This window comes from Lucilia sericata, unplaced genomic scaffold (assembly GCF_015586225.1).
Source record: "Lucilia sericata isolate MDLA Ls3-8-SP2 unplaced genomic scaffold, ASM1558622v1 Contig001227F_arrow, whole genome shotgun sequence".
Classification (NCBI taxonomy): Eukaryota; Metazoa; Arthropoda; class Insecta; order Diptera; family Calliphoridae; genus Lucilia; species Lucilia sericata.
The window spans coordinates 88,473-110,000 of record NW_023995186.1 but is presented as its reverse complement, the minus strand read 5'-3'; the positions used below and the strand labels follow the sequence as shown (position 1 = coordinate 110,000).

Genomic DNA, 21,528 nt, shown 5'->3' with positions numbered 1-21,528 from the left:
TAACTAACTAACTAACTAACTAACTACTAACTAACTAACTAACTAACTAACTAACTAACTAACTAACTAACTAACTAACTAACTACTAACTAACTAACTAACTAACTAACTAACTAACTAACTAACTAACTAACTAACTAACTAACTAACTAACTAACTAACTAACTAACTAACTAACTAACTAACTAACTAACTAACTAACTAACTAACTAACTAACTAACTAACTAACTAACTAACTAACTAACTAACTAACTAACTAACTAACTAACTAACTAACTAACTAACTAGCTAGCTAGCTAGCTAACTAACTAACTAACTAACTAGCTAGCTAACTAACTACCTAACCAACTAACTAACTAACAGTTATAGCAATAATTTTCAACAGTATTATAAATTTGCCACTAAATTGAAAACTGTTTAATAAATTTTAAAACATCTTACTGAATAATTTTTAAGATATTTATTTTTAGTTTTACTCACCGTGGTGACTTCCTCTGCAAATACTGTTCATTTCTCGCAATCATTTCTAAGAATTTTTTCACCAAACCTGGATTTGGATACAATTCAATGTCCGAGGCCAAAATAAAGTGAGTTATAGCAGCATCTCTGGCTATATTACGACCCACATTAACCGGATACAAAAGTTTCTTTTGGGCCTTATACAAATGGCCCGACGTCACATTAACATAAGGAGCGGGCAGTGAACAATTATAGCCCATTTTTAAAGCATCTGATGGTTTGGGTATTGTTTTGGGGATATGTTTAGTGCTAAAGTAAAAGTGAAATGTGGCATAGGAGCGCACCAGATTACTTTCAGGTAAACAGTCTCTTAAATATTTGATGGAATCTAAAGTGGGTTGGAAGTCAGTACCGGGTGCATGCATAGCTATGCTAATAGGAGCATTCCATCTGTTTAATAATACAGTAATAAATAATAATTATTTATATTAAATAAAAAACTAAATGATTATATTTTGAAATACCTTTCTAATAGTGGTATTAAATTATCTAAAAATGAATAATCTGCATGTGTTGTATAGGTTATAGATTCATGGCACTTGAGTTCACCATGTTCGGCACGAACATAATTTTTCAACACCCAAAAATCTCCACGTTGTAGAGTTTCGGGTTCGTAAGATTTGTCATAGCACTTCAAGAGGCTACGCAAACGTTCATCAAAGTCTTTTTCATCACCGGTGACAATGTAACTACCAGCCGTCTCACTTTGTGTATTATTTAGATAGCTATTGCCTCCAGGAGCAATATTACCAATAACTGCTGCCGGATCTCCTATATTGGGATCCATTTCTGGTGCCTCAGCATCTTTATTGGAAAGCTGTGTATTTAAGATTGCAGCGCCACCAACGCCGTCGCCGCCACCACTGTCACCATGTGGTGGTGCTGGATGGTCAGGTGGAGCTGCTACTTTGTCTTCACCATTATATGTTAATTGCTCCTATAATATTAAGTAAACTCCTGTATTAATGAATCTATTGTATAACTAAATTATTTGCAAACTTACACTCTTCCCTAAGGTTTCTCTCACCATACCCTGCTGCGCTTGCTGACTTTGTGTCTGCTGTTCCTGTATAAATAATTGTGAGCCAGTCGTAAAGGTATATCTATTGCCAATCATTACATGACTGCATATGTATAAAATCACAGCAATATTTATTAATATACTGCATCTTAGCAGCCAATTGCGTCGTGTAAACATTTTCTGTCCCAATGGTTCGAAACGCATTTTAAATGCGTTTTCTTTTGTGTCTGGTGTATTCAATTTAGTGTAAGGAATCTTGAAGCTGTTTATTTAAATATTTAGCTTTGAGAAAATATTGCGATTCTGTTCGTTTTTGTTTTGAATTTAAGTTCAAAACCTGGTAAAGGAAGAAACTGCAATGATAAGAATGAGAAAAAATATATTTTAAAACGTAAATTTATTAATTAAAAAAAAGTAGTTTCTATGACAAGCTTAATGTGTTTCAATTTCTTTTCGAGTTCAATTAAATTTGATTTATGTAGAGTTTTCAAAGTTTTTGACACGATATTAAAAACCTGATATGATAGATTTCGACTTCTTTCAAATTTAGATGAAACGTATTTTCTTTCTTCCCTTCAAATGTACACATTTCGAAATAGATTGTAGAATAGATTTCCAATACCTTTTTTTCTTTTTATTTCAGTCTACGTGCAATAAAGTTAGGATCATGGTTAGGATGAAGTTTCTTTCAAGGCACTATACACTTTAAATGTTCATTTTAAAATGTTAAATATATCTTTTTAGCTTCTCTCTGTTTTTTGACTTATTTTATTTCATACACAAAAAAAAAATCATAACTTATAACACTCCATTACTACGAATAACTTAAAAAGGTCCAGACCTTTTCGAGAAAAAAAAAATTCTAATTAATAATACTCCTACTTCTTACTAAAGAAATTCATAATTCCCGCCTGTTTAGTTTTGGCTGCCGAATTAGTGGCCGCCTTAGTTTCCTTAGTAGTACTAGGCTTTTTGCTATCCTTGGGTGACGACTTCAAGGTTACCGGTGGTGTTTTCTTAGTGGCTGGTGATTTGTTAGCAGCTCCCGAGGCTTTCTGTTTGGGCTTTTTGGTAATAACGAAACCGTCTTCATCTAGATAAGTTTCTGCTACCGGTTCCTCTGCTTCTTCTTCCTTTGTTTCCTTCTTAATATCCAACTTTTCTTGTTTAACAGGAGGATCTTCTTCCTCATCATCTGAATCTAAAATACGTCTTCTCTTGCTGGAAGTTGTAGGTTTAGTATCATTTTCATCTTCTGCTTCCATTTCTACATCGGAAGAAATAATATCTCGTTTTAATGCTTCCAATTTCTCCTCCTCATCTGATGAGATTTCTTCAGGTTCTTCTTCATCCTCATCATCGAATAGTTGTACGGAGGTATTGACTGCTGGTGTTTTCTTTATTGATTCTGTGCTGGTTTTAGGTTTTTCTGTTTGTTTTTTAAAGAAATCTTCCATTTTTTTGGGTGTAGGTGGCTTAACAACACCACTGCTGGCTTTGGAGTCTTTGACATCTTCCGTTTTCTTGTTGGCTGCTGTAGCAGTAGGAGCAAAGAAATTGTTTATACCTTTTTTGTTGGTAGATTTTTTGTCGGCTGCTTTTTTATCTGTAGGGGAGGTCTCAGTTTTAGGTGAAGTTTTCTTGGCTTCTACTTTTGTTGTAGCTTTTGCACTGCTCTTGGGAGATGCTTTTAAAGCTTTGCTGCTAGTAGCTTCCTGTTTGACTTCTTTTTTCTCTATAGGTTTAGTGGTTTTTGAGGTTTCTACTGCGCCATTAGTTATGGAGGCTTTGGAACCCTGTCTATCTTTTAATTTGGCTCCCTCTTGTACACTCATGGGTTTAAATACTGGCGCTGCAGACTTAGCTCCTCCAGCCACCTCCACAGAGTATAGGGAAGACTCGGCATTTTTCAATTTATTTAACCATTCTTTAAGTTTAGTTTCTTCCACTATTTTATAAATTTCCTTTTTCTGTTCACCCTCCACTACACCATGCACTAGAAATCTTTTATCAAATTTAATTTTATCTTTCTTTTCCTGCTGCTCCACATATTTTTCCACTAAATCGTTGACCTCCTCATAGGCCAGTTGATAATCATCCAATAGTTCAGTTATTAAAACACGGCGATCAAAATTTATTAAACAATTAGTTAAATCTTCCTTTAATTTTGTTGAACCCATTGTAGTTTTATTGATTTGTTTGTTATTTTTTTATTTTTTCGCAATTTTTGTGAGGGAATGTTTTCAAGTAGATATTTTTTGCACAATATAAAAAAAGCGGTGAATTTGTTGTTTTAAACACGTGGAATGAAATGGAATTGAAATGTGACGAAGAAAACACAGCTGTAGCCAGCGAGTTGTGTTAAAGTGGAGGTACAAGCAAACAGAGTTGTGTTTTCAAGTGTCAGGTATATAAACAAGAGGAAAGTAACAGTTTTTAGGTTTATTTGAGTCTTGGTTGGTGTTTTTTTTTATAAAAAAAAACTTTATTTAAATAGAAAAATATAATATTATAATGTAGCTGTAATATTAAACAAATTTGAATAATTTAAATGAGTTTTTTTTTCAATTGTTTACATATTTGTTTATTTTCTGCTAATAATTCCAAATATTTGTAATTTTATAATAATTTTTCTTGTTTAAAGTTAATTTAAATTAATTTAATTGTTATTTTCCAAATAATGCGTCAAACATTTAATTTTATGAAAAACTTTTAAAATAGATTACGTACTTTAAACGAATATGTTTATGACTAAAACACTAATTAAATTTGTTTTCAACTGTCATTTGTTTTTGTTTAATTCTTTAATTTAAATTAATTATTATATGACTTACCTCATAGTCAAACGTATACAATTAATTTTAATCCTCTTAAAAATTATAATTTTAAATGAAATTTGCCTTTACAATTAATGCAGTTTTAAACAGAGTTTTAAAAGAACGAAAACATAAATTTAAGGAAAATTTTATAAAAAAAAGTATTCATTTGATAAAAAAAATTATCGAAATTTTAGAGATTCACTTCACAAATCAAATTTAAAATCTATCTGAATATAACCTCAAAATTGTAAATTTCAATGAAATTAAACATAACCTCAAAATTTCAGATTTCAATAAAGTCGAGTTTAACCTTTTAATAGTCTAACCTCAGATCTCATTAACATAATTAAGAATTTTAATTCCTTATTCGAAATTCTAGACTTTTTCATTAGAACTATGAATCCTGTCTTTTACATTAGCCTAAATGTAATACATTTCCTTTTACAAACCCAACATATTATTGGCCACACAACAAAAAGTGCATTAACCACAAATCATGATTCATAATGTACATTTACCTCGGTATTTTAGCTCTTTTACAAAAAAAAAACTATATATTGAAAAACCCCAAAACATTTTATGTACAAAAATTATCATTGTTGTAAATTTTTAATAATGAAAGAATATATTGTATTTGTTTCTAAATATTTTCATTGTTAGTTTTGTGACACATAACAGTAGGGGGAGGGAGTATTATGCACCCTTTTCCCCCCAAAAAATATTTTTTCATTATTTTTGTGTATTTTATTAAAGTGTCTGAAAGCCGCATGTCAGAATAACGAGAAAAAATATCAACATTATCATCCTCACAAAAAACCAATTCACTAAATGTAGGTACAAAATTTTCTCTTATTTTTTTTTTATAAATGGTCGAAGAACAGTGGAGCCGAAAAGATATAGTTCAAACTATAGAGAAGCTATAGTCGAGACCATACTCTATAGTCCAGACAATAGAGAATCTATAATCCAGATTATAGAGAAGTACACACTAAATTATTATAGAGGAGCTATAATACACACACAGCGAAACTTTAGACTAGCGGGAAGCTATAGTCCAGACTATAGATAATTTAAACTATTTAGATTTTATACAGAAAAGTCCTTCCTACAAAAGATTTTCTATAGAACAGTCTTTCCTACAAAAGATTTTCTATAGAACAGTCTTTCCTACAAAAGATTTTCTATAGAAAAGTCTTTCCTACAAAAGATTTTATACAGAAAAGTTTTTCCTACAAAAGATTTTCTATAGAAGAGTCTTTCCTACAAAAGATTTTCTACAGAAGAGTCTTTCCTACAAAAGATTTTCTATAGAAAAGTCTTTCCTACAAAAGATTTTCTATAGAAAAGTCTTCCCTACAAAAGATTTTCTATAGAAAAGTCTTTTCTACAAAAGATTTTTTATAGAAAAGTCTTTCCTACAAAAGATTTTCTATAGAAAAGTCTTTCCTACAAAAGATTTTCTATAGAAAAGTCTTTCCTACAAAAGATTTTCTATAGAAAAGTCTTTCCTACAAAAGATTTTCTATAGAAAAGTCTTTCCTACAAAACATTTTCTATAGAAAAGTATTTCCTACAAAAGATTTTCTATAGAGAAGTCTTTCCTACAAAAGATTTTCTATAGAAAACTTTTTCATACAATATATTTACTATATTATATCTATCTATCTATCTATCTATCTATCTATCTATCTATCTATCTATCTATCTATCTATCTATCTATCTATCTATCTATCTATCTATCTATCTATCTATCTATCTATCTATCTATCTATTTATCTATCTATCTATCTATCTATCTATCTATCTATCTATCTATCTATCTATCTATCTATCTATCTATCTATCTATCTATCTATCTATCTATCTATCTATCTATCTATCTATCTATCTATCTATCTATCTATCTATCTATCTATCTATCTATCTATCTATCTATCTATCTATCTATCTATCTATCTATCTATCTATCTATCTATCTATCTATCTATCTATCTATCTATCTATCTATCTATCTATTCTATCTATCTATCTATCTATCTATCTATCTATCTATTCTATCTATCTATCTATCTATCTACTCTATCTATCTATCTATCTATCTATCTATCTATCTATCTATCTATCTATCTATCTATCTATCTATCTATCTATCTATCTATCTATCTATCTATCTATCTATCTATCTATCTATCTATCTATCTATCTATCTATCTTTCTATCTATATATCTATCTAATCTAAATCTAATTTTTCACTTTTCACTTTTTTAGTAAAAATCTAATTTTTCACCCAAAATCTAATTTTTCACCCAAAATCTAATTTTTTACTAAAAATCTAATTTTTTACTAAAAATCTAATTTTTCACTACAAAATCTAATTTGTCCAAAAAAAAAAAACAAATTTTTCACTAAAAAATCTAATTTTCGCTAAATAACCCAATTTTACACTAAAAAATCAAAATTTTAACAAAAATTCCACTTTTTTATGTGTTTTGCTGTACTGTCATCATATTTGTTCGAATAAAACTGTTAAATATTTTCATTTAAATATTGTAATGCGAATGAGGTTTTTTTTCATTTCATTTCATTTTTGTATTTCGGTAACCGCAAAATAAATTTAAGGTTTGCCGGAAAAAATGGCAAAAAAAAAAAAACGAAATGAATAACCGAAAAATAAAATAAATATTCTTATGACACATGCAAATGAAGGCAGAGGGGTAGTAGTTGAAAGGGTGTGGGGTTTTAGTGACAAAAGGAGAAGAAAGCAAAAACGGAAATATTTTATGAAAAAACTCCAAAATATTGTGATTAATTGAATGTTTTGCTGATTATTAACTCCCGCCCCTTTTCTTAACTACGCCTTTAAAGATTTATCATAACTTTCCGCAGTTCTCAATTTACAATATTAATTTATGCAAAAAAAAAAAAATATATTAAATATTTAATGATGAGGAATGTATCATCAAGTAATGTAAACATTTGATGGCTTTACCAAACGTATGTTAATATGTATAATGTAAACGGAAATAAAATGTAAGGAAGAAGATACATGCGTAAAAAGAATATTTAACTTACAAATAAGGAAACAGAACAAATCTTTAGCGGAAAAAGGAAACATTAAGAAAATGTGGTGAAAAGGAATAAAAAGAAAAAAAGTACAAACAAAATTGCAAAAACTTTAAATTCTTAAAAAAATAAATAATTATTAATATAATTTCTTATGTATTACAGACATACAATTCACACCTTTTGCCAAAAATATCTTTTTTGTGTAACTACTTTTTTTTGCCAAAAATTTGATGTTCTACTTGTTTGTAAACTTTTTTGCTTCAGTATTTACATTAACAATTTTGGCAAATTACCTCAGGGTTTTTAATATTTTTTTCAGACTGATTTATTATATATCACATCACAAAATATTAAGGTTAATTTCGGGCACATGTAATAATTTTTTTTTGCACTTCTTTCATTCACTAAAGTACAAGTACGTTTACTTTGCTTTAGGCAATCTGCCTTTTCTTCATTATTTTTTGTTTTTTTTTTTGTTTTTGTTTAAAATGTTTTTTTTTCTATTCAAAAAGTATAAAAGTGTAGGAAAAACAAAAAAATATTTGTATTTTTGTTTCGACAACGTGTTCAAATTATTTATATTCTGTTATTGTACTTTATTATTTCAAGTATTTACCCCCACTTCACTTAAAAGAGTGAAGAATAGATTTTTTTAAACAACAACAACAAGGAAAATAATTGGGTTTTTTTGGGGAATAGATATTAAGGTGAAATAAATTGAAAATTTTTTAATTTAATGATAAAAAATAAAAGAGAAGAACTGACGAAATATAGATTTTTTTTAGAACCCTAACCCAGATTCTAGAGAACTTCTTTGGAATACTTAATTAATTTTTTATCTTTTTATTCTATAACTAGATTAAAGCACGAACTATAAATTCCATAAAAATATAAACTACAAACTAGACTATAGACTAGACTATAGACTAGACTATAGACTAGACTATAGACTAGACTATAGACTAGACTATAGACTAGACTATAGACTAGACTATAGACTAGACTATAGACTAGACTATAGACTAGACTAGACTAGACTATAGACTAGACTATAGACTATAGACTAGACTATAGACTAGACTAGACTATAGACTAGACTAGACTATAGACTAGACTATAGACTAGACTATAGACTAGACTATAGACTAGACTATAGACTAGACTATAGACTAGACTATAGACTAGACTATACTAGACTAGACTAGACTATAGACTAGACTATAGACTAGACATATACTAGACCAGACTATAGACTAGACTAGACTAGACTATAGACTAGACTAGACTAGACTATAGACTAGACTAGACTATAGACTAGACTATGGACAAGACTATAGACTAGACTAGACTATAGACTAGACTATAGACTAGACTATAGACTAGACTATAGTCTAGACTATAGACTAGACTACAGACCAGACTATAGACTAGACTATAGACTAGACTATAGACAAGACTATAGACTAGACTATAGACTAGACTATAGACTAGACTATAGACTAGACTATAGACTAGACTATAGACTAGACTATAGACTAGACTATAGACTAGACTATAGACTATAGACTAGACTATAGACTAGACTATAGAATAGACTCTAGACTAAGGACTATAGACTAGCTATAGACTAGACTATAGACTAGACTATAGACTAGACTATATACTCGACCAGACTATAGACTAGGACTATAGACTAGGACTATAGACTAGGACTAGACTAGGACTATAGACTAGACTAGACTATAGACTAGACTATGGACAAGACTATAGACTAGACTAGACTATAGACTAGACTATAGGACTAGACTATAGACTAGACTATAGTCTAGACTATAGACTAGACTACAGACCAGACTATAGACTAGACTATAGACTAGACTATAGACAAGACTATAGACTAGACTATAGACTAGACTATAGACTAGACTATAGACTAGACTATAGACTAGACTATAGACTAGACTATAGACTAGACTATAGACTAGACTACTAGACTAGTCTATATACTAGACTAGACTATAGACTAGACTAGACTATAGACTATACTAGACTATAGACTATACTAGACTATAGACTAGACTATAGACTAGACTATAGACTAGACTATAGACTAGACTATAGACTAGACTATGGACTAGACTATAGACTAGACTATAGACTAGACTATAGACTAGACTATAGACTAGACTATAGACTAGACTATAGACTAGACTATAGACTAGACTATAGACTAGACTATAGACTAGACTATAGACTAGACTATAGACTAGACTATAGACTGGACTATAGACTATAGTCTAGTCTATAGTCTAGTCTATAGTCTAGTCTATAGTCTAGTCTATAGTCTAGTCTATAGTCTAGACCATAGACTAGACTATCGACTAGACTTTTACTAAAAGAATTTTTAGGAATTTACTTATTCCATCACCCAATAAATTAAACATTCTGTTTGATTTCCTCTAACAATAAAAACCTAAAAGAAAAAATTTTAAATACATGGGCCTACAAAAAAAGAGTATAATTATGTTTATCCATATTTTTGTTTAAATTCAAAGCCTCCAGCTATTTATGTTTAATTGATATAAATTTAGCTTTCTGTTATAAACATATATTATTTCTTTATAATAATATAATTAACAACTAGTGGTTGATGTTAAAATTCAAATTAACAAAAAAATCATACATTCCTCTTTGATAAACTACTACTTATATAACTTAACTTAAGGTTAATGTACCGCAGTAAAATAGAATTTATTATAAAGAAATTTTTTGGAATTCAAATCAAAACTAAATCCACTTAAAAACTGATTAAAAACTTATTTCCAACATGACTTTTTTAATGCCTTTTAAAATGATTCCAGAAAGAAATTCTAAGAATTTGTGATAAACAATTGAAATTCTAAGAAATTTAAATAGCTTACACCCAAGGTATGTATGCAAAGATTTAGTTAAAAAAGAAGCCATTATAATAAAATGTTTTTTTTTTTTTTAATTATTATTAGTTATGTAGTAAATTTTAAAATAACGTTTATATTAAATGTTTTTAAGAAAATTAATTGCGAAATAGGAAGAAATACTAAAGTTTTTATAGAATAAATAAGATAAACAATTTTACGATAAGAAAATAAATTCCTTGAATAAAACACAAAAAATCATAAACTATTTATAAACCATTGTAGTTTAGACAGAACACTATTCTATGTATGATCTATACTCCAGACTAAAGCATACTAGTAGTCCACATTATATTCTCGACTTTAGGCTTGACTGTAATATAGAATATAAACTATAAACTAGACTACAGAATTAAATATGGAATAGATTACAGTTTAGTCTAGAACATAAGTCTATAGTCTAGACTACAAGTCTATAGTCTAGTCTAGTCTATAGTTTAGTGTATAGTCTAGTCTATAGTCTAGTCTATAGTCTAGTCTATAGTCTAGTCTATAGTCTAGTCTATAGTCTAGTCTATAGTCTAGTCTATAGTCTAGTCTATAGTCTAGTCTATAGTCTAGTCTATAGTCTAGTCTATAGTCTAGTCTATAGTCTAGTCTATAGTCTAGTCTATAGTCTAGTCTATAGTCTAGTCTATAGTCTAGTCTATAGTCTAGTCTATAGTCTAGTCTATAGTCTAGTCTATAGTCTAGTCTATAGTCTAGTCTATAGTCTAGTCTATAGTCTAGTCTATAGTCTAGTCTATAGTCTAGTCTATAGTCTAGTCTATAGTCTAGTCTATAGTCTAGTCTATAGTCTAGTCTATAGTCTAGTCTATAGTCTAGTCTATAGTCTAGTCTATAGTCTAGTCTATAGTCTAGTCTATAGTCTAGTCTATAGTCTAGTCTATAGTCTAGTCTATAGTCTAGTCTATAGTCTAGTCTATAGTCTAGTCTATAGTCTAGTCTATAGTCTAGTCTATAGTCTAGTCTATAGTCTAGTCTATAGTCTAGTCTATAGTCTAGTCTATAGTCTAGTCTATAGTCTAGTCTATAGTCTAGTCTATAGTCTAGTCCATAGTCTAGTCCATATCTAGTCTAGTCTAGTCTATAGTCTAGTCTATAGTCTAGTCTATAGTCTAGTCTATAGTCTAGTCTATAGTCTAGTCTATAGTCTAGTCTATAGTCTAGTCTATAGTCTAGTCTATAGTCTAGTCTATAGTCTAGTCTATAGTCTAGTCTATAGTCTAGTCTATAGTCTAGTCTATAGTCTAGTCTATAGTCTAGTCTATAGTCTAGTCTATAGTCTAGTCTATAGTCTAGTCTATAGTCTAGTCTATAGTCTAGTCTATAGTCTAGTCTATAGTCTAGTCTATAGTCTAGTCTATAGTCTAGTCTATAGTCTAGTCTATAGTCTCTATAGTCTAGTCTATAGTCTAGTCTATAGTCTAGTCTATAGTCTAGTCTATAGTCTAGTCTATAGTCTAGTCTATAGTCTAGTCTATAGTCTAGTCTATAGTCTAGTCTATAGTCTAGTCTATAGTCTAGTCTATAGTCTAGTCTATAGTCTAGTCTATAGTCTAGTCTATAGTCTATCTATAGTCTAGTCTATAGTCTAGTCTATAGTCTAGTCTATAGTCTAGTCTATAGTCTAGTCTATAGTCTAGTCTATAGTCTATCTATAGTCTAGTCTATAGTCTAGTCTATAGTCTAGTCTATAGTCTAGTCTATAGTCTAGTCTATAGTCTAGTCTAGTCTGTCTCTAGTCTAGTCTAGTCTATAGTCTAGTCTATAGTCTAGTCTATAGTCTAGTCTAGTCTAGTCTACAGTCTAGTCTATAGTCTAGTCTATAGTCTAGTCTATAGTCTAGTCTATAGTCTAGTCTATAGTCTAGTCTATAGTCTAGTCTATAGTCTAGTCTAGTCTAGTCTATAGTCTAGTCTATAGTCTAGTCTATAGTCTAGTCTATAGTCTAGTCTATAGTCTAGTCTATAGTCTAGTCTATAGTCTAGTCTATAGTCTAGTCTATAGTCTAGTCTATAGTCTAGTCTAGTCTAGTCTATAGTCTAGTCTAGTCTAGTCTATAGTCATCTATAGTCTAGTCTATAGTCTAGTCTATAGTCTAGTCTATAGTCTAGTCTATAGTCTAGTCTATAGTCTAGTCTATAGTCTAGTCTATAGTCTAGTCTATAGTCTAGTCTATAGTCTAGTCTATAGTCTAGTCTATAGTCTAGTCTATAGTCTGTCATGTCTATAGTACTAGTCTATAGTTAGTCTATAGTCTAGTCTATAGTCTAGTCTATAGTCTAGTCTATAGGTCTAGTCTATAGTCTAGTCTATAGTCTTAGGTCTATAGTCTAGTCTATAGTCTAGTCTATAGTCTAGTCTATAGTCTAGTCTATAGTCTAGTCTATAGTCTAGTCTATAGTCTAGTCTATAGTCTAGTCTATAGTCTAGTCTATAGTCTAGTCTATAGTTCTAGTCTATAGTCTAGTCTATAGTCTAGTCAATAGTCTAGTCTATAGTCCAGTCTATAGTCTAGTTCATAGTCCAGTCTACTAGTCTAGTCTATAGTCTAGTCTATAGTCTAGTCTATAGTCTAGTCTATAGTCTAGTCTATAGTCTAGTCTAGTCTATAGTCTAGTCTATAGTCTAGCTCTAGTCTAGTCTAGTCTACTAGTCTAGTCTATAGTCTAGTCTACTGTCTAGTCTATAGTCTAGTCTACTGTCTAGTCTATAGTCTAGTCTATAGTCTAGTCTATAGTCTAGTCTATAGTCTAGTCTATAGTCTAGTCTATAGTCTAGTCTATAGTCTAGTCTATAGTCTAGTCTATAGTCTAGTCTAGTCTATAGTCTAGTCTATAGTCTAGTCTATAGTCTAGTCTATAGTCTAGTCTACTGTCTAGTTTATAGTCTAGTCTATATTTTAATCTAGTCTATAGTCTAGTCTAGTCTATAGCCTAGTCTATAGTCTAGTCTATAGTCTAGTCTATATTTTAATCTAGTCTATAGTCTAGTCTAGTCTATATTGTAGTCTATAGTTCACTAATCGTGGAATTTGTTTCTCTAATTCAATTTACACAAATTTCCTCTTTTTAGGAAAAACGGTAACCCAAACATGGATTCAGTTGCTCAGCTGTTTTGTAGATCAACATTTGTTAATTAAACAAAATTTTAAAAATATAAATTATTTAATATTCTTACTTAAATTAAAGCAAGTAGACAGTAGTTTAACTAACAAATAATAAGCGAATAAATAAGGTTGTCAATATGACAAAAATATTGTTTGTTATAGAAAAATAGGCTATATTATACTAAAGCAAACACCGTGGCATGTCAACGTAACGTAAAATTGTTGTTGATTTAATTACGTAGAAAAAAAAAACAGCTGATTTTATATGAAATATTGATAATATAAATTTTTCATAAAATACTTACAAATTTTATTAATTATAAGGGAGATGGAGTTGTTAGACATACCTGCAAGAGAGAAAAAGAAAAAAATATATAAATAAATTTAAATTTTAAAACATAAACGTTTAAAATAAATCTAAAACAAATCTTTAATTTTAATTAATTGTTTTTTACATCCGAATTATTTAACATTTCAGAGTTTTTTTTAGAAGTTTCGACTTACATCAAATTGTTTAACTCTTTTTTTTTAACCTTTATAAAGATGCACTTATTTTTATAAAAAAAAAACAATATTTATATTTCAAAAAAAATATTAAAAATTTCAATCACTTTCTTAAACACTAGAGCAGCTCTGTTTCACTATCCCTGTTATGCTCTGTGACTTTATGACATCCGATGTCAATGTTGTTATAAAATATAAAAGATTTTCTGCCAGCAAGTAAATTTTAACGAATTTTATTTAGTTTTCTTTTTTTCTAACTTTTTTTATTCTAACATTTGTAAACATGTATTTAATTTTGTTTAAGTGTTTAAACAGTTTCAATGTTTAAACAACAAGTGTTTTTGGACTAAAAAACACACCACACTGTTAGAAATAAGAATAGTTGAAAATTGTTTATTTATCTGTCATTGTTGATTTTGAATGTTTTGCGGTCTTTGGTAATAAAATAGAATCCAAAAACTGGTAGTTTTTTTTCCTAAACTTCAATTCTACTTTACACTACACTCTTTCAATATTCAATAAAAATCTTTAAGAACTAAAATTCAAAATTTTTTTTATTTCTTTTTAAATTCTTGTTGAAACCACAAAGAAAGTGTAATGTTAAAGAATTTATAAAGATGAAAAAAATTGATGTCAAGTCAATATTTAAATAGTTGTTGGTTCATATTTTTTATCATTATTTCTTTGGCTTAATGTCTTGATAAACACAACTGGTGATGTTTGCAAAACAAGTGGAAGAAAGAAAGAGAGAAAGAAAAACTTGAAAATAATATAAATATTTATTGTAAAAAGGAATTTGTTAAAAGATGTTATTGATGGAAAATTTATTAAATATTATTTTATTCCATTTTAAAAATAATAATAGCAAAAAATCAATATTAGAAATGTTCACATAAGTTCTAGTTGAGTTCTAAATCAGCTCTAGTTAAGTTTAGTTCTAAATCTACTCTAGTTTAATTTCAGTTTTATTGTAGTTCTGTTCTAGTTCTGTTCTGTTCTAGTTCTGTTCTAGTTCTGCTCTAGTTCTGCTCTAGTTCTGTTCTGTTCTAGTTCTGTTCTAGTTCTGTTCTAGTTCTGTTCTAGTTCTGTTCTAGTTCTGTTCTAGTTCTGTTCTAGTTCTGTTCTAGTTCTGTTCTAGTTCTGTTCTAGTTCTGTTCTAGTTCTGTTCTAGTTCTGTTCTAGTTCTGTTCTAGTTCTGTTCTAGTTCTGTTCTAGTTCTGTTCTAGTTCTGTTCTAGTTCTGTTCTAGTTCTGTTCTAGTTCTGTTCTAGTTCTGTTCTAGTTCTGTTCTGTTCTGTTCTAGTTCTGTTCTAGTTCTGTTCTAGTTCTGTTCTAGTTCTGTTCTAGTTCTGTTCTAGTTCTGTTCTAGTTCTGTTCTAGTTCTGTTCTAGTTCTGTTCTAGTTCTGTTCTAGTTCTGTTCTTCTGTTCTAGTTCTGTTCTAGTTCTTGTTCTAGTTCTGTTCTAGTTCTGTTCTAGTTCTGTTCTAGTTCTGTTCTAGTTCTGTTCTAGTTCTGTTCTAGTTCTGTTCTAGTTCTGTTCTAGTTCTGTTCTAGTTCTGTTCTAGTTCTGTTCTAGTTCTGTTCTAGTTCTGTTCTAGTTCTGTTCTAGTTCTGTTCTAGTTCTGTTCTAGTTCTGTTCTAGTTCTGTTCTAGTTCTAGTGTCTGTTCTAGTTTCTGTTCTAGTTCTGTTCTAGTTCTGTTCTAGTTCTGTTCTAGTTCTGTTCTGTTTGTTCTAGTTCTGGTCTAGTTCTGTTTCTAGTTCTGTTCTAGTTCTGTTCTAGTTTCTGTTCTAGTTCTGTTCTAGTTCTGTTCTAGTTCTGTTCTAGTCTGTTCTAGTTCTGTTCTAGTTCTGTTCTAGTTCTGTTCTATTCTGTTCTAGTTCTGTTCTAGTTCTGTTCTAGTTCTGTTCTAGTTTTGTTCTATTCTGTTCTAGTTCTGTTCTAATTCTGTTCTAATTCTGATCTAGTTTCTGTTGTAGTTCTGTTCTAGTTCTGTTCTAGTTCTGTTCTAGTTATGTTCTAGTTCTGTTCTAGTTCTGTTCTAGTTCTGTTCTAGTTCTGTTCTAGTTCTATTCTAGTTCTGTTCTAGTTCTGTTCTAGTTCTGTTCTAGTTCTGTTCTAGTTCTGTTCTAGTTCTGTTCTAGTTCTGTTCTAGTTCTGTTCTAGTTCTGTTCTAGTTCTGTTCTAGTTCTGTTCTAGTTCTGTTCTAGTTCTGTTCTAGTTCTGTTATAGTTCTGTTCTAGTTCTGTTCTAGTTCTGTTCTAGTTATGTTCTAGTTCTGTTCTAGTTCTGTTCTAGTTCTGTTCTAGTTCTGTTCTAGTTCTATTCTAGTTCCGTTCTAGTTCAGTTCTAGTTCAGTTCTAGTTCTGTTCTAGTTTTATTCTATTCCAGTTTCGGTTTAGTTCAAGTTTTAGCTCAAAGTTTTTAAATAAAAATTTTGCAAAATTTTTTATAAAAATGCTTCATATAAAATATTTGTTCATATTATTATTAAAACCAAATGAAACGAAAATCCTTTTCTCTGTGAATTTTCATTTTCCTCTTCGATGTTGTGTAGTTTTAAATTTAAACATTAATGTTTGCGTGTTGCTGTTTTTCTTTCTTTTAAAATACTTTCTCTACTTTTTATTACATTTTTGTTTAATTTTGCGTGTTTATTACAATAAAACAAAAACAACAAAAATTTAACTAAAATATATTAAAAAATTTTAATGGAAATTGAAAGTTACTCCAGCAAAATTGTTAGTCTATATAAATTTTACTTTATGAGCGTTTTATTTTTCTGAAATAAACTCATATGACTAAGTTTATATTTAGTCATTGTTTTTAATGTTTGTTTTTAGTTTAATAATGTTAAATATACTCCAGACTACAACATCATAAATTTAAATAATTAAATGTAATTAAAGGCTAACAACAAACAAATGTTGTTTCGGTTTTTAAAGGATAATTAAGGATATTAAAAGAGAACGATTAATACTATACACAATTTAAAGTGAAAAGGATTCAAATATAATTATTTTCTTTATAATAACAATAATATCAAATTTTCTCACAAATAAATAATCAACAAGAAATATTAAATACAACGTTTTCTTGACATTCATTTATTTGTTACGTGTTCGAAAACAATTCAAATTATAACAAACTTTAACACTCGTTCAATTAATATGTCATAGAAAACTTTTTCTCTATATTTTATGTTAAGAAATCAAAAAGATATTTTATGTGAAAAATTAGTTACGTTAAATATTTTATGAGATAAACTATTAACAGTTCAGTTCGTTTAATTAACAACATCAACATCTTATTAAATATGTACATAAATATTTTACAGAATAACTAAAGAAGATCTTGTAAACAGAACTAGAAAAGAACTAGAACAGAATTAGAGCAGAACTAGAACAGAACTAGAACAGAACTAGAACAGAACTAGAACAGAACTAGAACAAAACTAGAACAGAACTAGAACAGAACTAGAACAGAACTAGAACAGAACTAGAACAGAACTAGAACAGAACTAGAACAGAACTAGAACAGAACTATAACAGAACTAGAACAGAACTAGAACAGAACTAGAACAGAACTAGAACAGAACTAGAACAGAACTAGAACAGAACTAGAACAGAACTAGAAACTAGAACAGAACTAGAACAGAACTAGAACAGAACTAGAACAGAACTAAGAACTAGAACAGAACTAGAACAGAACTAGAAACAGAACTAGAACAGAACTAGAACAGAACTAGAACTAGAACTGAACTAGAACAGAACTAGAACAGAACTAGAACAGAACTAGAACAGAACTATAACAAAACAAGAACAGAACTAGAACAGAACTAGAACAGAACTAGAACTAGAACTGAACTAGAACAGAACTATAACAAAACAAGAACAGAACTAGAACAGAACTAGTACAGAACTAGAACAGAACTAGAACAGAACTAGAACAGAACTAGAACAGAACTAGAACAGAACTAGAACAGAACTAGAACAGAACTAGAACAGAACTAGAACAGAACTAGAACTAGAACTGAACTAGAACAGAACTATAACAAAACAAGAACAGAACTAGAACAGAACTAGTACAGAACTAGAACAGAACTAGAACAGAACTAGAACAGAACTAGAACAGAACTAGAACAGAACTAGAACAGAACTAGAACAGAACTAGAACAGAACTAGAACAGAACTAGAACAGAACTAGAACAGAACTAGAACAGAACTAGAACAGAACTAGAACAGAACTATAACAAAACAAGAACAGAACTAGAACAGAACTAGTACAGAACTAGTACAGAACTAGAACAGAACTAGAACAGAACTAGAACAGAACTAGAACAGAACTAGAACAGAACTAGAACAGAACTAGAACAGAACTAGAACAGAACTAGAACAGAACTAGAACAGAACTAGAACAGAACTAGAACAGAACTAGAACAGAACTAGAACAGAACTAGAACAGAACTAGAACAGAACTAGAACAGAACTAGAACAGAACTAGAACAGAACTAGAACAGAACTAGAACAGAACTAGAACAGAACTAGAACAGAACTAGAACAGAACAAGAACAGAACTAGAACAGAACTAGAACAGAACTAGAACAGAACTAGAACAGAACTAGAACAGATCTAGAACAGAACTAGAACAGAACTAGAACAGAACTAGAACAGAACTAGAACAGACTAGAACAGAACTAGAACAGAACTAGAACAGAACTAGAACAGAACTAGAACAGAACTAGAACAGAACTAGAACAGAACTAGAACAGAACTAGAACAGAACTAGAACAGAACTAGAACAGAACTAGAACAGAACTAGAACAGAACTAGAACAGAACTAGAACAGAACTAGAACAGAACTAGAACAGAACTATAACAAAACAAGAACAGAACTAGAACAGAACTAGTACAGAACTAGAACAGAACTAGAACAGAACTAGAACAGAACAAGAACAGAACTAGAACTAGAACAGAACTAGAACAGAACTAGAACTAGAACTAGAACAGAACTAGAACAGAACTAGAACAGAACTAGAACAGAACTAGAACAGAACTAGAACAGAACAGAACTAGAACAGAACTAGAACAGAACTAGAACAGAACTAGAACAGAACTAGAACAGAACTAGAACAGAACTAGAACAGAACTAGAACAGAACTAGAACAGAACTAGAACAGAACTAGAACAGAACTAGAACAGAACTAGAACAGAACTAGAACAGAACTAGAACTAGAACTGAACTAGAACAGAACTATAACAAAACAAGAACAGAACTAGAACAGAACTAGTACAGAACTAGAACAGAACTAGAACAGAACTAGAACAGAACTAGAACAGAACTAGAACAGAACTAGAACAGAACTAGAACAGAACTAGAACAGAACTAGAACAGAACTAGAACAAAACAAGAACAGAACTAGAACAGAACTAGTACAGAACTAGAACAGAACTAGAACAGAACTAGAACAGAACTAGAACAGAACTAGAACAGAACTAGAACAGAACTAGAACAGAACTAGAACAGAACTAGAACAGAACTAGAACAGAACTAGAACAGAACTAGAACAGAACTAGAACAGAACTAGAACAGAACTAGAACAGAACTAGAACAGAACTAGAACAGAACTAGAACAGAACTAGAACAGAACTAGAACAGAACTAGAACAGAACTAGAACAGAACTAGAACAGAACTAGAACAGAACTAGAACAGAACTAGAACAGAACTAGAACAGAACTAGAACAGAACTAGAACAGAACTAGAACAGAACTAGAACAGATCTAGAACAGAACTAGAACAGAACTAGAACAGAACTAGAACAGAACTAGAACAGAACTAGAACAGAACTAGAACAGAACTAGAACAGAACTAGAACAGAACTAGAACAGAACTAAGAACAGAACTAGAACAGAACTAGAACAGAACTAGAACAGAACTAGAACAGAACTAGAACAGAACTAGAACAGAACTAGAACAGAACTAGAAACAGAACTAGACAGAACTAGAACAGAACTAGAACAGAACTAGAACAGAACTAGAACGAACTAGAACAGAACTAGAACAGAACTAGAACAGAACTAGAACAGAACTAGAACAGAACTAGAACTAGAACAGAACTAGAACAGAACTAGAACTAGAACAGAACTAGAACAGAACTAGAACAGAACTAGAACAGAACTAGAACAGAACTAGAACAGAACTAGAACAGAACTAGAACAGAACTAGAACAGAACTAGAACATAACTAGAACAGATCTAGAACAGAACTAGAACAGAACTAGAACAGAACTAGAACAGAACTAGAACAGAACTAGAACAGAACTAGAACAGAACTAGAACAGAACTAGAACAGAACTAGTACAGAACTAGAACAGAATTGGAACAGAACTTAGCGATTTGTATAGAAAAAAATCTTAGTTATGTTTAATCATTTAGTGTGAATAATGAAATCTTGCCACAAAATTTTCTGGTAATTTCATAGATTATATGACGAAATAATTAATATAATTTTACAAAAAAACTATGTTAAAGTTTTATATTTGCAATCGTAAGATGTTGCTGTTGAAATGCATAGAATCTTTACAATTTATGTATATGCAGCATAACAAGTTGAATGTGAAACGAAAAAATTTATTTCAAGGAAATATTAAAGTGAAACGTTTTTTTTTTTTTTTTTTGTATGCACAATTTTGTAAGTTGCTTATACAATTCATGTTTCGACGACTAGTTTTACAAAATTTGTGTTTTTTTTTTTTGCTGTTCGTTGATGATAAAGAAAATTACAGATGCTACTTATTATTTGCTACAACTATTATATATTTTTTGACCAATACAAAGTTGAAGTTTTTGTTTTCTTATTGATGGCAGCAACTAGTAGTGCAAGTATTTGGTTGCAGCAACAACAACTGTTGTGGCTATAGCGGGAAATATACGACTACTAGTAGTAGTATCTAATTAAAGTTAATAAGTATTTTCGGACAACAGTATCATCACTTTTACATTAATTTTTTTTTTTTTGCTGTTTTAACATCTTCCTTTTAGTTTTAACATCTTCTTCTGGTTTATATTCTAAAGTTGAAATGCTGTAACTAAACATCAGTTGTAACTGACCGACTGACTGGCTGAATGAAAGCTAATGAGAGGGGTAGATGAGAAAACTTCATACTCAGCATATTGGCTTGAGAAAATTTTGGTTTTAATTATTATTGTTTAAGAAAAAGTTTTGCTAAAAACTAACAGAGTTATAGTAAAAAAAATATGTAACGCATACTGCTAAAAACCAGCTATAGCCAGATCTTGAGTATCTTTAGCAGGGGAAGGGGGCTGTTGCAGAAAAAATTGTGTAATGCATAATTTTCTTTCTTTTCTTTCTATCTCTCTCTCTCTTTAAAACATAAATTTTTTATGACTAATATTAAAAACTGCATGTCCATCAGTCCATTTTTTCATAGAAATTAATAAAAGCGGTTGTCAGAATGATTAGGGTAAATGTATACTAGTTTAAACTGCTAAATAAAGGGGTTTAAAATCAT

The 21,528-nt window shown here is 30.1% G+C and overlaps 2 protein-coding genes across 4 annotated transcripts in view; both read right to left on the bottom strand.

Moving 5' to 3' along the window:
* Positions 1–21,528, bottom strand: part of LOC119610558 (beta-1,4-glucuronyltransferase 1-like) — a 104,279-nt gene that overhangs the window by 4,786 nt on the left and 77,965 nt on the right. For 2 of the 3 annotated variants that reach the window (XM_037965824.1, XM_037965825.1), the window contains 3 exons: positions 1,524–1,894; positions 985–1,457; positions 482–910 (listed from right to left, as the gene is read on the bottom strand). In XM_037965824.1, the coding sequence (XP_037821752.1) occupies positions 482–910; positions 985–1,457; positions 1,524–1,745 (1,124 nt within the window). In that variant the 5' untranslated portion in view covers positions 1,746–1,894. Of the gene's footprint in view, positions 1–481; positions 911–984; positions 1,458–1,523; positions 1,895–13,799; positions 13,842–13,998; positions 14,177–21,528 lie in introns of those variants that run through there. The other variant, XM_037965827.1, reaches the window with a different exon arrangement.
* LOC119610559 (uncharacterized protein DDB_G0286299) lies at positions 2,277–3,822 on the bottom strand. Its single transcript, XM_037965828.1, has one exon. It carries the CDS (start codon positions 3,719–3,721, stop codon positions 2,420–2,422), a length of 1,302 nt encoding a protein of 433 aa, XP_037821756.1. The 5' UTR covers positions 3,722–3,822; the 3' UTR covers positions 2,277–2,419.

Coding starts and splice junctions, on each gene's coding strand:
- LOC119610559 (XM_037965828.1), bottom strand. CDS start 3,721: ATGGGTTCAACAAAATTAAAGGAAGATTTAACTAATTGTTTAATAAAT.